At 46.6% G+C, this 15,731-nt stretch overlaps 6 protein-coding genes across 6 annotated transcripts; 3 read left to right on the forward strand and 3 right to left on the reverse strand.

Moving 5' to 3' along the window:
- Positions 1-1,897: 1,897 nt before the first annotated feature.
- EYB26_003490 (uncharacterized protein) lies at positions 1,898-3,487 on the forward strand (the record flags this gene model as incomplete). Its single annotated transcript, XM_054262790.1, has 2 exons — positions 1,898-2,162; positions 2,220-3,487. 2 exons carry the CDS (start codon positions 1,898-1,900, stop codon positions 3,485-3,487), a joined length of 1,533 nt encoding a protein of 510 aa, XP_054118765.1.
- Positions 3,488-4,354: 867 nt separating this feature from the next.
- Positions 4,355-6,195, reverse strand: EYB26_003491 (uncharacterized protein; the record flags this gene model as incomplete). Its single annotated transcript, XM_054262791.1, has 2 exons — positions 4,355-4,388; positions 4,439-6,195. 2 exons carry the CDS (start codon positions 6,193-6,195, stop codon positions 4,355-4,357), a joined length of 1,791 nt encoding a protein of 596 aa, XP_054118766.1.
- Positions 6,196-6,810: 615 nt separating this feature from the next.
- EYB26_003492 (uncharacterized protein) lies at positions 6,811-10,859 on the reverse strand (the record flags this gene model as incomplete). The annotated part of the gene is made up of 3 exons (XM_054262792.1): positions 6,811-6,997; positions 7,056-7,222; positions 7,275-10,859. The coding sequence occupies 3 exons, from the start codon at positions 10,857-10,859 to the stop codon at positions 6,811-6,813; spliced, it is 3,939 nt and encodes a 1,312-aa protein (XP_054118767.1).
- Positions 10,860-12,192: 1,333 nt separating this feature from the next.
- On the forward strand, positions 12,193-13,215 carry EYB26_003493 (uncharacterized protein; the record flags this gene model as incomplete). Its single annotated transcript, XM_054262793.1, has 3 exons — positions 12,193-12,332; positions 12,387-13,033; positions 13,094-13,215. The coding sequence occupies 3 exons, from the start codon at positions 12,193-12,195 to the stop codon at positions 13,213-13,215; spliced, it is 909 nt and encodes a 302-aa protein (XP_054118768.1).
- A 330-nt stretch (positions 13,216-13,545) lies between these two features.
- EYB26_003494 (uncharacterized protein) lies at positions 13,546-14,232 on the reverse strand (the record flags this gene model as incomplete). Its single annotated transcript, XM_054262794.1, has 3 exons — positions 13,546-13,691; positions 13,771-14,131; positions 14,212-14,232. The coding sequence occupies 3 exons, from the start codon at positions 14,230-14,232 to the stop codon at positions 13,546-13,548; spliced, it is 528 nt and encodes a 175-aa protein (XP_054118769.1).
- Positions 14,233-14,641: 409 nt separating this feature from the next.
- Positions 14,642-15,334, forward strand: EYB26_003495 (uncharacterized protein; the record flags this gene model as incomplete). Its single annotated transcript, XM_054262795.1, has 4 exons — positions 14,642-14,687; positions 14,761-14,783; positions 14,905-14,976; positions 15,044-15,334. The coding sequence occupies 4 exons, from the start codon at positions 14,642-14,644 to the stop codon at positions 15,332-15,334; spliced, it is 432 nt and encodes a 143-aa protein (XP_054118770.1).
- Positions 15,335-15,731: the final 397 nt, after the last annotated feature.

A 15,731-nucleotide genomic window follows, 5' to 3' on the forward strand; every position in this document is an offset into this window, starting at 1 on the left:
CTTAAGCTTACTTTTCTTTTAGCATGCTTGCATGCCGTTGAAGTCTTCTTAGTTTGTCGCACGGATTCCGACGGGAGGAAGATATCAGTTGCATCGTGATTATCGGAATCACCCTTTGGAAGTATCTGTCGAGGAAACGTCGACATTGCGCACGTACTTGCGCATGGAGAGACAACAATAGTTCAAAATAAACTTTCATTCGTGTATCTGACAGAAACGCAAGATTTAAGTGTAAGTGGTTCTTGAAGATGACTATCAGGGATATGAGAAGAAGGTGGGACATTTCCTATTTACGAACGGCTTCCTCTCTGGCAAACACAGTTCAGGCCATCTGCATTTTAGGTGCATATCTAATGAGCTGTTCCAGGGTTGTGAGCGAATAACCCCTATGGAAAGAGACAAGTATGTGGGGCTTTGACTGTCCAGGTGTTTTAGAGTCCATATCAACCGATGTCGAAAATGATAACAAGTTTATGTCAGCTTGGTCGTCATTTATCATCATCAGCATCTATTGCAGTCCCCTCCTACGCTTCTAAACTGCTCATTGTATACAAAGGCTTTACAGAACACACATTGCCAACCCGGCCAGAAGCAATACAATGAAGTTCGCCACACTATGCGTCAGGCTGGCGTAGTCCGGGGATTAGGCGATTATTGAATACCCCATGAAAACTGGCTTGGTTAAATAGCTCCCCGAGTATGACAGGTAATTTTTGTGGATATATCTCCGTTTCAAACCCGGATCACCCACCCAACTTCTCCAATGAATCGACGATGCGGCCTTTGCAGACTTGCAGATCCTGATCGAGATCTTGGTTTAGTGTGCTTTGCGCGATCACTTCCTGCCAATCGCGTTCTTTGAAGCGATGAAGAGTTGATCAGTCACCAGACAATTTAATAGGGCTGTTTTTTTGGACAGTTACCACTGTGTGGAGATACGTGACTGCTCAGATACATACAAGAGGACGTATCAGGTCTACATATAACCAAGTTGTACAGGTTTCATGCAGGCGTGATAATGACCGTGACCACCACGATCATCTGATAGCCTCCATGTATGTATCTTCACCGACCTACTACATGTATATCATGAATAAAAGAGGTTGGGTGGCTCGCCACGGAAGCAAGAACGTAAGTAGATTACCGACTTTTCACCCGTTATGTTCCCTTTTCGACCCGGTGTCGTCTCCGATGTTGCAAAAAATATATACAGCGATGTATTTGTAATTTGTCCTTGGCAAATTGTCTGTCATGTAAATGATCTTCCGAGAAAGTTTTGTGTAGTTATTTGATTGTCTTTCGTACCAGTCAAAATCGCTTCGTGCGTGACGTCAAGCTTGTGTGCCAGCTAAATAAGGTCGGGTCATACAGAATGGAGAATTCTTGAGTCAGTATAGAGACTTTAACAGTTGAGAATATCTGAAGCCTTCCAGTTTTCCGATATAAACTCATAATATGGTTTCTCAAGCTCTAATACTCTTCAATTGATGAAGTTAAGGCCGATACGTCGGTATAATCTTTTTATATAGATCCCACTAAATGCAGCTCTGATTGGCCAGACCTGGCATTTCGGCAGGCCTTTTGTGGGGTAGCCACGTGACTAGTATCCTTACGGACCATTATTGTTCCGACTAGCAGCTGTAACGAATGGCAGGCGGTGTGTGAGAGCAAAATAACATGAATCGGCTCTTGCCTTTACTGATTGACGGCCAAGTGTGGCAGGCAAACGACGACTTGAGAAGCTCACCTTTGCTCATTCATCTGCATATACTCTCTAAACCGACCAATAGAGAACCATACTGGTCGACTTGGTTTTTGATATTATTTTTGATTTCCAGTTGACGGTTCTATTTAGGTCGCCAGCGAGTTGATAGTCAACTTGCGACCTCGCGACAAAATGTCCAAGACCAAGGAAAACCGCCCTGCTGAGGGCTTCCACCAGGAATACATTGCGTCGCTTCGATACCGAAATGATCTTCCGCCACCAGAGATGCCCCCAAAGTTCTTGGACATCCCTCATGAAGGACTGGAGCGGTTCTTAGCTCCTGGCTATGCTTCGAATATGGCCAGGCGGGAGGAGCCAGGCATTGACGTTGATGCTGAGGGCGGTATGCCAATTGATCTGGTCGGAATACCAGGTCTTCACCTAGGCGATGAAAGTGGTATGTTTCTTGACCCATCAGTTGAATTGGGGTTAATGTACTGACATCTGTCTTTAGCCATTTTGATGCCAGAAAATCCACCACCAGTCGATCCTCGAGACCTGCCATTTCTAGTCCCGCTTGACCAACTGAAGAACCCAGCCGTGAAGAATGTAAACGTCAGTTTCCTTCGTCGTACTCAATACATTGCCATCGAACAACGAGGTCCGGGTGGCTTCAAGCCCGCAGCCGGACGAGTCAAACCACGTGCTTCTGAAAAGACCAAGCTTGCCAATGATGATCCCGTGTATATCAAGAAATACCTCATGAAAGGATTCGACATTGCTTATCCGCAAAGCAAGCATACTAGCGAGGACACTGCTGAGCGGATCAAGGGACATACGCCACAGAAGCCAGAGATAGATGCTTGGGCACACCCTGTTCATCCAGACAACCCGAAACTCAAACCTCTTGGGTTCTTTCCAGTTATGCCCGATTTACAGGGATACCCAGACCCAGGCGGATTTGTTCAATTCAAGTTTGATAAACCTCCATTGCTGGCAGCTGCAGGAAAACGCGACGATAGGATTGACGTTGGTCTGTTGTATCCATCTGCGCCACCTGAGCATATCCTTGAGGAGCACGACGCAAAAGCTAGACTGCACAAGAATAACCCTAGACTTTACAAGGACCCAGGACCAATCCCATGGGACTACGACTTATTTGTTCCGGAGAAGAAGGGTTCCGTCAACAAGATCAAGAAGAATCTTGACCTTTCCAATAGCAACAGGGATGATGAGGACTTGTACACGCACGATGATGGAGACGGCAAATTCCACCGATACGATAGACTACGAACCTATTCCACCAAGGCTCAACAATTAAACTCGGAGCAGAAACAACGCGATATTGCATTGACACTATTTGACCCTGCCAAGTCCTCGTCAGGTCAAGCTGATGACGGCATCAAGGCTGCGTACTATTACCCAATCCTCGGCAAGATGCGTCTTGCGCCCGAGCGAGCTCGCAAGATTGCAAAGGCTGGTCTTGCCCGTAGCCACGGCGAATCTTCTGGCCGAGAAGACCAAGCCGATCAGATTCACGTCACTGTTCGTGATCCCGATGAAGCTGAAATCTATAAGCGAAGTTTGCATCGGGGTAATGTGGACCCTGAATTCAAGAAGAACCTTCCCTCACCTCCGGCTCAGTTGGAAGAAGAGGAGGAGGAGATTGAAGTCGGAAACACACAAATTAGTGCCGATGCCGATGCAGAAGCTGATGAAGATGTTGCAGAGCATGATTCGAGACCTGGACGACGAGATCATTCGGATGACGAATCGGATTGATCTTTCAAATATTGACATCAACTACATAGAACTGTTTTTTAATAAAGCATGCGATGGCGTTTGTTTCTGGATTTGTCTTCTTTCTCAATTTATGCGATCTTATCTGAATCTCGAAAAGTCGGCCATACATTATGAGGGATCTTGATACCCCTTTTGATATTCGCTGAATTACTGTATTTAACCTGATATAACTTACAGGGCAACTAGTCTACTTCAAACAAACAACCGACTCCATGAAGTCGATCTACCTAGATACAATAAGCTTGGGTATGAAAATGACCCATTAATGATACATGGATGCCTGGAAACTGAAATGTGTATACATTGATAGAACGGATATGTGCAAGTGAGATCTACCTGGATATTACATAGGTGCCATATACACATCTTGAATCACAAACAACGACTGTACAATGTCTCATTCAGCTTGAAGTTCTGTTCCTCCATTTTCACCCCCTTTCTCCTTGCTTAAAAATCCTTGTTTGACTTGGTTCTTGCAACAATGCGCAACTTGTGTATAGAGACTTGTTTTGAGGAATTGCTTTCCAAGTCAACGAAGCATCCCTCTTCTCCTCCTCGCTACTGCCCTAGCCTTCTCGAGTGCAATACACGCCTCATTTGACTCATCGCCCGCAACGTCAAAAGGAGTACTGTTGCTCCAATGATGATTGTCTGTGGCAAATATGTCATTGTAGTCTGTGCGTTAAGCTCATTCTGTCTAAATGCTAGCGGTTCCCTTATCGGAACGCCGCCAAATGATATCGAGAAAGAAAATGTGGATGATGACGAAGTCGAGTAGGCGAATGTATGCTGTTGACCAATGAAAATAATACTGAAAGCGCTTATAAGGAGAAAGGGGATGAGGAGTCATAAGATTGTGCAGGAGGACGTTGAGATTGACCTTCTTTTCAATTAGCTTAGTCTTTGATAAAAGAAAGAAACAGAACATACCAGCCACTACCTTCAAGCTTACCCGGCCACGTCGCTGCAACCTTGAGTCGTTCACGCACACTAGTCAAGGGTATGATTTTATATGCCTCTTCATCCGGTATGGGTAGAACATTCGCAAACCAATACGGGAAGATGGCTGGGTCTGTAGGCGGTTGACCGAACACCCGATTGATTCTCTCACGCACTGCTGGTGCAGAGTTCATGCGTTGTTTTTCGAGGAAGTCCATGCAGATCTGCATCAGTTGCTGGGTTGATAAGGCATTTAATGGCGAGCCATTTGCTGGCTGGTTGTTTTGGTTCGCTGCCGCCAATTCCCGTGCTTCTAGGGTTTCCTCTTCTGCAAGACTGATATCATCCACGCGCTCAGTATGCGCACGATAATACCCATCGAGAACACCGTAACGAAGTATCTTGAACTTATGCATCCCCACAGCAGTCAACATTATTCTTCCATCGGGAAGGAAATCTCTCCACTCAATCCTAACAGCTGTCCCATATTGCATAAATGGCTCCGGCGATCGATCTGGATGCCCCTCCGTCGCAAGATCATGATAAAAGTTATGAGTCACCATTCCAAATTTACTATTCCCAGAATCCAGTGCTCGGCGAATCATAAGCCGATACCGCGGCTCAAAGATGTGAAGATGTGTCGACGTTGATGGGAACGCCAGAGTACAGACAAATAGAGGTAGTTCATCATCATCGCATGTTCCATCCTCCTCAATGGCTTCCTTGCGAGATTTAATTTCATCGGGGAAAAAGGCGTCTAACAGACAGCGTAGAACGCCGTGGGCTGGGTTGGGCCCTTCGCGAAAGGAGAGATCCATCTTTTTGCGACAGAGGGGGCAGAGGTTTGAGGTGTCTCGTATGCGATTTGCGCATTCGTAACAGAAACTGTGGCCACAGGGAGAGATGCATGGATCAACTATTAGACCGTAGCATACTCGGCAATCAAGCTCGTCTCTGATGCCGGTTCTGAGCTGTTCGTAGATAACTTCGTCTATTTTGTTGCTTGTGTCATCGTTCAGTAGTTCTTCCTTTTCGTTATTGATGACGGCAGTGTCCTCGTAGACGACATCTCCGGCGTCGTATGGTAAGCGTCCCTCCCGAGCCAGCAGGTATGTACCCAAGTAGCGTCCAGCGCGTAAGGTAGCTTTACATACCTCTTCCTTTGGGTGTGTCGTAACATCGTCGCTTTCTGTCTCAGCTTCATCGGCAACACCGGTAGCATGCATCGTCATCTTCCATTGCATACATACATCAGTCCCAGACCACTGTTGCTTTCCATCCTCAAAATCATTCGCCACCTTCTCAAAAACATCCAAAATCCTCCCTAGAACAACATCCACACCACAATCATCCAGCGCATGCTCGGCCGACACACGCTCATTTCCACACCCTTTATCCTTCCAAGGACATATAAACCCTTCCTCTCTTCGCTCTTTATTGTTACCCTGCAAATACGAAATTGCCTCTCGTCTCTTCAACGGCGGAAGACAAGAACGACAAATCGTCCTTCCGCACGGAAGACGAAAGGGTGTCTGAAGTGGTAGTGAGCATAGCGGACATTGAAATAGATGGGTCAGTGCGTGCGGCTCAATCCGATGCTCTTTTGAGGAATTATTATTACTGTCATCTATAGTTGAGGGTGTATTCTCCTGGGTTTCTGATGAGCCGGTTGATTCATCTGCTTCGTCGATATTGTTAGACGACTGGTATGTATAGAGATCTCGCTCGTTGTATGGAATCATCGACATCGTTGGCGATGATGATGCCCCACTCCGAGGATGATTCGAATGGTGGGTGGGATGTATATATAGATCGAGCCGATTCGTATCACGTGTGAGTGAATCTGTTATTGATGAATGACTGGATGTTGGCAATCATTTTTTTTATCGAGTGCGATAATAAATGCCGAATGTTTGCGCTCTTCCTGTATGTGGTTATGAGAGAGTTGGGAGATTGTTGAAGAAGTTGGGTCTGATACCGTAACCGTTGGCAATCAATGGTACCAATAATAATCTTATCTGATCGGAGTTGAACATGTGATCCCTCGATCAATTAATTGATCATTAAGTCTACGATAATACTACGTAGTTACTGTGAAGGTATGCTATATTGTATTACATTACCAGGCACTTCTTCGTGTCAGTCTTTCCGCTCCATTTGTGATACTTGAAATAAACCTTGCATGCAAGCCACATGCAAGTCCCCATGCCAAAACAAAAGCAAAAGCACGCGTAATCCTTCATGAGACAAATATGCGAAAGACCGAAATGCTTCCCGGGCATACATATATATACAAGAAGAAAATAAACGAAATGTGAAAATGAGGCTAGGTTTAAGTAGTGAATATTGTTTCATAGGTATTACTACGAATCTGACTCAGAATACGAATCTTCGTCCTCTTCGAGGACCACCCGTCTCATGACGCTTTTATCAAACAGATCTAAGGCGAACCGGCGAGCAGGTAATCTGAAATGATGGCTTTCGAGGATGGTTAGTGTCTTTTGGAAGAGTTCTACTTGGCGGAATTGCTCGGGGTGTTTGGCCTTGATACTATATTCGATCTGTTAGATGTTTGCCTGCATGTGATGGAAGGAAGTAAGAAACATACCCATGCAGGTCGTTGGCTGCTCGCTTGGACAAGACGGTATTTCCCATATCGACGATCAGTTTCAAGATACGCTGATTGATTGGGTCGGTGTCGGTCGCTGCGTTTTTGAATATTTCTTGTGATAGGCGTTTGAGTTCCTGGTCGCGTTTGTGGGGGACACATGAGAGCTTTGAAGTATGTTAGCAGCTTGAAACAAGAACATTGAGTTGGATAGCATACGTGGTACAGCTTCTCTAGACGCCGCGGCAAACAAAGTCCCAGAGAACCACCACGGTCGTCAACAGCGGCGTCCCATCCTGCCTCATAAACCATTTCCAACCCATGTTGACTGCGCGATATGAGACCCAAAACAAAGAATGCGGTACCTCTCATCGTAATCACATCAGCCTGCTCGGCAATATTGACAATATCCTGCACAATTTCAGTCTCCTCCAAGAACGGCGCCCCAAGTTCCATGGAGCCGACATTTCCTACAGCCCACAAACACCCTTTCACTTTCAAAAGGGCCTCGGGATCTTCTTCGCTCAGATCAAAATCTCGTATGGTGCTCGCAAATTCAAGGAAATGGCCGGAGTGTTCAAGCAATTTGCATCCTTCGGATGTACGAGCTAGTTCTCGGTAGAAATGCGGCGGTACGACCCCGATATCCTGCATCTCAACAATGTCATCAGGTGCAAATGATGATGTCTGCCGTCGAGGATGATCGACGTAAGCGCGCGAAAGTGAAGCTTCGACGAGTGCAACATATGCATCATTTCTCCCAAGGAACCAATCATCCATTTCTTGCGTAATATAGTCCAGTCCATCCAAGTAATGGTAGCCGACGGAAGTTGAGAGAAATCGAAGAAGAAGCGGAGCTCCAATCTCTCCAAGATGATCAAGTGATGGTCGACATTTGACAACGTACTCCAGATACTCTCGCTGATTGCAAGCTTCTTCTAGGATTTTCACAGCGACCTCGCAAACGGAAATATCAGGATCGTATAGCTGCGTTACAAGCATTCGGACAACCCAGACAACATTGTTGACAGCCAGATGATGACCGACGGCGTACTTGCGGAGAAGCTTAGTTGCAAAGAGTCGAATGTCTTTGCTGCCTGCAGTGAGTGCCTTAGATAAAAGCACTCTAAGATGACTTTCCAAAGTGAAATCCATGTTTCCAAGAAGAGCCTGGATGAGATCAGCCCGGTCTTTCAGCTCGATTATATGATAGAACATATTAGTCATATGCCATCGTTCCATCATCGAAAGGCCTTTTGTATCGCTGCTCAAGACACCGAGGAGGGCAAAGTAGCCACCACTCAAAGTACTTGCCATCTGTTCTCTAGAAAATAGAGGCGACGCCGAGGTGAGCCCGCTCATACGGTCAACCTGCGCAAGACATTCTGCAATTTGACGGAGCAATTTGTTTTCAGCAAGGTACTTGATTCCTTCTGGCGTTTGCATCAGAGTCCGTAATAAGGCGCAACCTGTTCGGACATAACGCTGATTAGGCTTCGTGTTTGGTATCACACAAAACCTATATTTGAATGGTCGATAGAACCCAATCAAGCGCTTCATAAACTTCGAGCCCTTGATGGCTTCTTCGAGTCTCTTTGGGTTTGTTAATGGACCTTCGATAATTCGAAGGATGAGATCCCATTTCCATTTGACATAGTTCACGGTGTTCAGGACCTGCGTCTCAAGGATATGATTTCTGAATGACGCTTCGTCCATTGCCGGGTTGAGCCTATTTTTGGCTGGCTCCCCAGATAAAAGCGAAGCAGAGATATCTTCATCGACAACAGCATATCTTCCCGATGTGGCTGTAAGCGAGCCAGATCGCGCTAGAATTCGATTGATGCTTTCAATCTGGTAGATAGTTGAAGTCGATATTTCGTGATTTTCAACGTCATATTTGATGGCTGCTGGGAGTAGAGAAGGGAGAACCTGAAGACTAAAGCTGACGGACCGTGGTAAAGAGTGCTGAGCTAGCTTCAGCACCTCTGTAAGAAGCAAAGTGGACTTTCGTTTTAAGGACTGATTGTTCTCCACTTCAATGAGACCTGATAAAGCTTTGACTAGACCAGCCTCAAGCAAGGTCGCCAGAACCAAGGCTGAGAAATGTGCTGTCAGGTCGAATCTGTTTTTATCATTTTCCTGAAAGATACGTAACTGCTTGCTATCCGACTCTGATCGAAGATTGGTCACTCTGCCATATGTCGTTAGGCGTCTGCCGGCGAGAAATGACGAGGACCAGGAAGGCGGCTTGATCTGAAGTGCTTCGAAAAGAAGCTCTAATATGAGGTCCCTAGCGTTTGGATCAGGGTAATTGAGCGACTCCAATAACGACGAAAGTGGCTTCGACTTGTCTCGTGCAAGTACAAGCAAGCCGGGCCAGGTCTTTAGCATGGCCGAAATCGCTTTTGCTGAGCATTTCAGACGCCCTGATCGTACAGTGTCCGAGAATGAGTCGGTGAATGGAGTAAGGACTGCTTCAAGTTCGCGACCACCATGAAGATATTGTCGCCTATGCGGAGTGTCCATAATGTGTAAGAAGCTTCCTATCAGACTTTCAGATGCGCTGAAGGTTCCCTCCGCTAGAGTATCGTGAAGCGGTCCAATCCCGCCAGCATATGCGATCAAGCCTGGGTCTTTGACCATAATCTCGGCCAAGGTCATGATGGATATGTTTCGTAATCTATCCTCATGGTGTTCAGCAATAGAAACGATAGTTCGAACCACTGCTCTCGAAATTTCATGTACACCATCCTTGACATCCAGAAAAGCCCTGATAAATTTTAGAGCCTGCTCTCTCTCAATACTCGCTTTGCTCTCCTTGACCAGTGATAAAGTGACTAGTTCATCTGTATGAAGACGGCGTATCGTTCTGATTGAAGCCCTGTCTGCTATAGCGTATCGGGTTAAGCGGTAACCTGCCGCTACTACTTCTCTGCTATCACTCAAAAGCATCATCTGCACTCGTTGTCCAAACACTGACCACTCGAGGTCGTATTTCAATGTTGGGTGGCGTTTGAATAGTTCGACCAGGCTGTTTGCCCTTTCAATATAATAATCCGGCGCCATTCCTTCTAACTCCAAAGCTTGTAGTGTCTCTGCTAGAACATAAGTCGGCGACTCCGTTTCTCCATCTGCATCCTCCATGTCGTCATCCGCAGAATCTGTAGCACGGGACGGAGATCGCATCGGGCTTCCGCGAAACAGGGCAGATAGTCGACTACGTTGTGGTGTTGAAGGGGTCTGTGACCGCATCAATTCGTCCTCTAATTCCTGTCTGAGCTCTGCAAGCTTCCTGTTTGACGAGCTCAGCTCCGACTCGACTCGAAGCCTTTGATCTCTGGTCTGTTTTGCACTTTTGGTCAACAACGCTTCCAGCATATTCTCAGTTCCAACTTTTATTTTCATTTCCTTCGCTATCCTATCTCGGATGGCAGCCTGACGCTGTTCGGTCGTATCGGCCTCGGGCTCGTCCTCCTCCATGGTATTCGACAGTCGCGGAAATGGGGATACTGCATCTTGACGGGGAGTCGCACTGCGGAAATTCTGCATACTCTTCAACTCCAAGCTGAAACTCCCCGGTTGCGCTGATGGTGCAATTGAAGCTCCGCCGCGAGTGCTCATAGAGCTCCCACCAGATGCGGAGCGCCCGTTACGGGTTGACCGTGAAGCAGCATCGTTCCAGCTGGCTGCTGGGACGGCCGCCCCTCCATCGTCATGGCTTCTGGACACTGGCTTGCCGTCAGCACCAAGTGCTCGAGACTGAGTTGGTGTCGCCGAGTTCCCGGTATTGTACGCAGACGCCATGGGTTCCCTCCATACGATGGCCGCAACGCGTTATCACCTTGCGCGAAGAGTCGGAATGGGTCGCATCGATGGTCTCGTTTTCGTAGCGGACGGGTTTAAGGAGAAGGGTGTTTGATGATGGCGGCGTGGAACATCTATTTGGCTATTTGGAGCCGAATCTCGGGGAAATTGACAGATCGATTAAACGCTAATCATAGATACAAGCGGTTTCATTGCTCAGGATAACAATAAATGAGAGAGCAATTCCCAAAAGGACAAGTTCTGCGGTTTCAGGCCAGACTGGGCAGCTGGCATTGATTGTTGTGGCATGTGAGGTCTGGAGTCTGGAGGCCACACTAAGTTGATATCCCGCTGTCACGCTTCTCCAGATCGTCAGCCTCAGTAAATAGTCTTGGCATTCCTCCCATCCCCTTGTTCCAACCCTCTACCTACTTCTCACAACTAGCAATCCCATCTGCCAACACAAAATGCATCTACAAGTTACTGCTGCCATGCCGAAACATGTAGGTCTTACCTATATGTCTGTATTGGGTGGATTGTTACCAGTACTGCCCCACGAAAGTGCGCGCTGATTGGCCAGATCCATGACATGTCAAGATCGAGCTTCCCATAGAGCTCCCCTGTCACTTGCTAGTTAATGCATTTGGCATTTGCACATAGAATTATATAAACTGTTGATCAAGCCGCCAAATACCATGCGACTACCTTGACAACTGCGAGATATCGAAAACGGGCGTTGCATTTATCCAAGGAGGCGGGGATAATTCAAATATCAAAGATCATACGATGTGGTCTAGCATATCTACGCTTCCGACTTTGCATAATAGGAGTCAACCCATATTAATATAGATTTCCACTAATTTGTCAATGATTCCGGCCTCCGCCGCGGAGCTAGGCCAGTAATTGTCAGTTCATATGAAGCTATCGGATCGTAGGCACTGGAAATAAGAATATGAAGCGGCGCCGGCCTAACCATTCGCGTCTGGCGGGTGTCGGAGCTGGCCGATTGGGTCGATTAGATAAAGGTATCGAATCATCATATAATATTTATACACCCACATGTTCGTCGTTTGGTTCTTTTGACATTTTCAGTAAAGACCAAAGCAGAATTTGAAGTTGGAAGCATCTCTTAAAATTTAGAATTTCTTATATCCGATTGAAGACAGGTACGTTTGTGTTTTCTTATCTACACGCCTATCATGTCTTGATACGGGAGCAATCGCAAGATAAGCTTCACATTCAGAGTCTCAGAGCTTCTGCTCAAGAAGCTTCTCAACAACTAATTATTTTGACTTGCAGAAGTTTTTCAATATTCTAAAGACCATCATCAAAAATGTCTTCCAAGCTTGCTGCTGCCCGTTACGGCAAGGACAATGTCCGCGTCTACAAGGTTCATCGTGACGAGAAGACCGGCTTCCAGACCGTGGTCGAGATGACCGTGTGCTGTCTTCTCGAGGGCGACATTGATGTTTCGTATGATTTTCCAATCTACCATTTAAATTGTCAGATAGACTAACCTGTCGATAGATACACCAAGGCCGACAACAGCGTCGTCGTCGCCACAGACTCCATCAAGAACACAATCTTCATCCTCGCCAAACAACACCCCGTCACAACCCCCGAAGTCTTCGGATCCATTATTGGGTCTCACTTCATCGAGAAATACAGCCACATCCACGCCGCTCATGTCAACATCATCACCCACCGCTGGACCCGCATGACCATCGACGGCAAACCACACCCTCACTCCTTCCTACGCGATGGCGCTGAAACACGTAACGTCCAAGTCGACGTTACCGAGGGCAAGGGAATCAAAATTGCTTCTACAATTCAGGGTCTGCATGTCCTGAAATCCACCGGATCCCAATTCTGGGGATTCGTGCGTGACGAATACACTACTTTGCCGGAAGTCTGGGACCGTATTCTCAGCACGGAGGTCGATGCAACATGGAACTGGAAGAACTTCTCGAGCCTTGCTGAGGTCCAGGCCGACCCTGCCAGATTCGATAACGCATGGAGCGCTGCACGGGAAATTACTCTGAGCACTTTCGCAAAGGAGAATAGCGCTAGTGTGCAAGCTACCATGTACAATATGGCAAATCAAATTTTGGCCGTTGTGCCACAGGTTGAGACGGTGGAGTACTCGTTGCCTAACAAGCACTACTTTGAAGTTGGTATGTTTCTCTTCTTTCCGCTTACGTGAGATACAATAACTGACAAATTGTTTTCTACAGACTTGAAATGGCACAAGGGTCTCAAGAACACAGGCAAGGATGCCGAAGTCTTTGCTCCTCAGTCTGGACCCAATGGACTTATCAAGTGCACTGTAGCTCGTACTTCCAAGGCCAAGTTGTGAGCTGAACAAGACATCATTTTCTTTACAAGCGCTTAGAATGGGTGTTTCGGGCGTTCTTTTCGTAGATAGTTAATGTATATATCCATCAATCTATTTTAATTCTGTTTGAAATTGTCTAAATGTAATGCTTCTGATATACAATGTATAGGGCACCTGATCGGAAACTAAAATACAAGTAGATGCCGCGACAGATAACATAGAGAGGGAAGAAAGAGATAAAATGCCAAAGACTCCAGCCATGCGCTTTAGAATAACCCAGAAAAATAAGACAAGATTTTTACGAAAGAGAAAGAAAGAGTATATGCTGTACATAATTAGGTGAAATCAGAATCATTGAGAAGCTGGGGCTGATTCTGTGGTCGTCTTGGCCTTTTCGAAAACTCTCTTGATCTCGGGCAGGTGATCCGGCCCTAGCACGCTCGTTCCGCCAATTTTGATAATGTTCTTTTTGTAAGGATGCTGGAGGCCTTCGAATGCTGTAACAGTCAATTAGTAACGGATCATATTTCCTTGCGGTTAAACGTCACCAATTGACGCAATATGAAGGCAGCCTACTTTTAAGTCTCGCCAATCTCTTATCCCTCAATCGATTCTTGGGCAACATGCCCCTAACAGCCCTCTTCAAAACCTCACCACCACCCCATTTCTCAAACATCTTATCCATAGTCATACTCTTCAAACTACCGGGCCGGGTCGTGTGCGTATAATATTTCTTTTGCAAACGCTTTTTGCCGGTTGTATGTAAATCATGGCATCCCACAGCAACGACGTAGTCACCGCAGTCCGTGGATGGGTCGTAGATGGGCTTGTGTTTGCCCATGAGATGCATTGCAATTGCGGAGGCGACACGGCCGAGGGAACGGCCGTCTGTACCGACATCAATGTAGTGCCATGTCCTGGAGTAGGCGAGACGTGTCTGTATCGTGTTAGTCATTGCATTCCATTTCAATGGCGACGGTCTGGAGCTGTCGGAAGAGTTTGTTTGTTTGCACTGACTTTTCCCACCGTCTGCGACATGGTGCCGGTCTCAGCTCTGAGAGCAATTGACTGGTATTATCGCTGATTCAAAAAGTGCAGAGCCAATGGTCTGCGGGCGACAACACCAGAATGTGGTGATATATGTGGTGTTCGTTCCGATGTTGAGTCCTTCTCCGTCGATGCTCCGAACTTTTGACTGGATATGCATTTCTTGGCACCGGGTCACATGATCATAACACCAAAAACGGCCTAGCCCCAACGGACTCCGAGAAAAAAGAGAAACCCTAAAGCGTACTAGCGGCAGCACTAAGCGAAAACCCGCACTGTGTGCGATTGCCCGTCCGTCTTCAATATCGAGACCGAGACCATTTGAACGAGATCAACCAACCCTCCCTCGACGACACACACTCTCCCTTTGACTCCGGCCAAAGCCATTATATTCACCATCATGGCTTCTACGCAGAGTGTGCAATGCTTCGGCAAGAAGAAGACTGGTATGTTGGATTATTGCGCAGAAAGGTGGATTTTATGAGTGATAACTAACATGGCTTTTTTATCGCATTATAGCTACCGCAGTCGCCCACACCAAGGTACGAATTGAACAACCCTCTAGCGACGATTGATTTGGATTGGAAAATACAAGAAAAAATCATGGGAAATTGAAGGAAATTACATTCGCGAAAGACATACTAAGACCGTTTTTTTTTACAGCAAGGCAAGGGCCTCATCAAGGTCAACGGCCAGCCTCTTAACCTCGTCAAGCCCGAGCAGCTCCGCTTCAAGGTACGAATCGCATAAACCAAATCAAAAGAATGGAAGAGGAATGATTAGGTTCTAATGGGGAAATCAGGTCTACGAGCCCCTTTTGATCGTCGGCCTCGACAAGTTCGCTGGTGTCGATATCCGTGTCCGCGTCACCGGTGGTGGTCACGTCTCCCAGATCTACGCCATCCGCCAGGCTATCGCCAAGTCCATCGTCGCCTACTACCAGAAGTTCGTTGACGAGCACTCCAAGAACCAGCTCAAGCAGGCTTTCATCCAGTACGACCGCACACTCCTCGTTGCCGATTCCCGACGGGCCGAGCCCAAGAAGTTCGGTGGTCCAGGTGCTCGTGCTCGTTACCAGAAATCTTACCGTTAAACGAAGAAAAGAACAGGACTTTGTTTTGTTGTTTTTCTTTTCGTTTATCGTGTTTGTTAATTTCTGCTTGGGAGGGGGGCGTCTGTCTTGTGTGTGCATGTGTGGGAAAAATAAGCATATTCATTTGTCATGACAAAAGAGACTTTGTTAGCCACTTGGGTTGAGAGTGTGCTTTGAATCCTAGAGACGATTGGTTTTTCTTCCGACTCTACGAGTATCAACAATATTCCCGGGTTACAGATTAGAGGAAGGACGGAATCGATCATTATTTTTTTTCTCAAGTGTTTATTTGCGAAAAAGCGTCAAAAGATTCACTGCCATGTTCACACGACCAAAAAAAGAGATGGAGAGAAATCCCGGGATATTTTCTTGACGGCCCTTGTTTGTACGATTTCAT

Source organism: Talaromyces marneffei, chromosome 2, assembly GCF_009556855.1.
Source record: "Talaromyces marneffei chromosome 2, complete sequence".
Classification (NCBI taxonomy): domain Eukaryota; kingdom Fungi; phylum Ascomycota; class Eurotiomycetes; order Eurotiales; family Trichocomaceae; genus Talaromyces; species Talaromyces marneffei.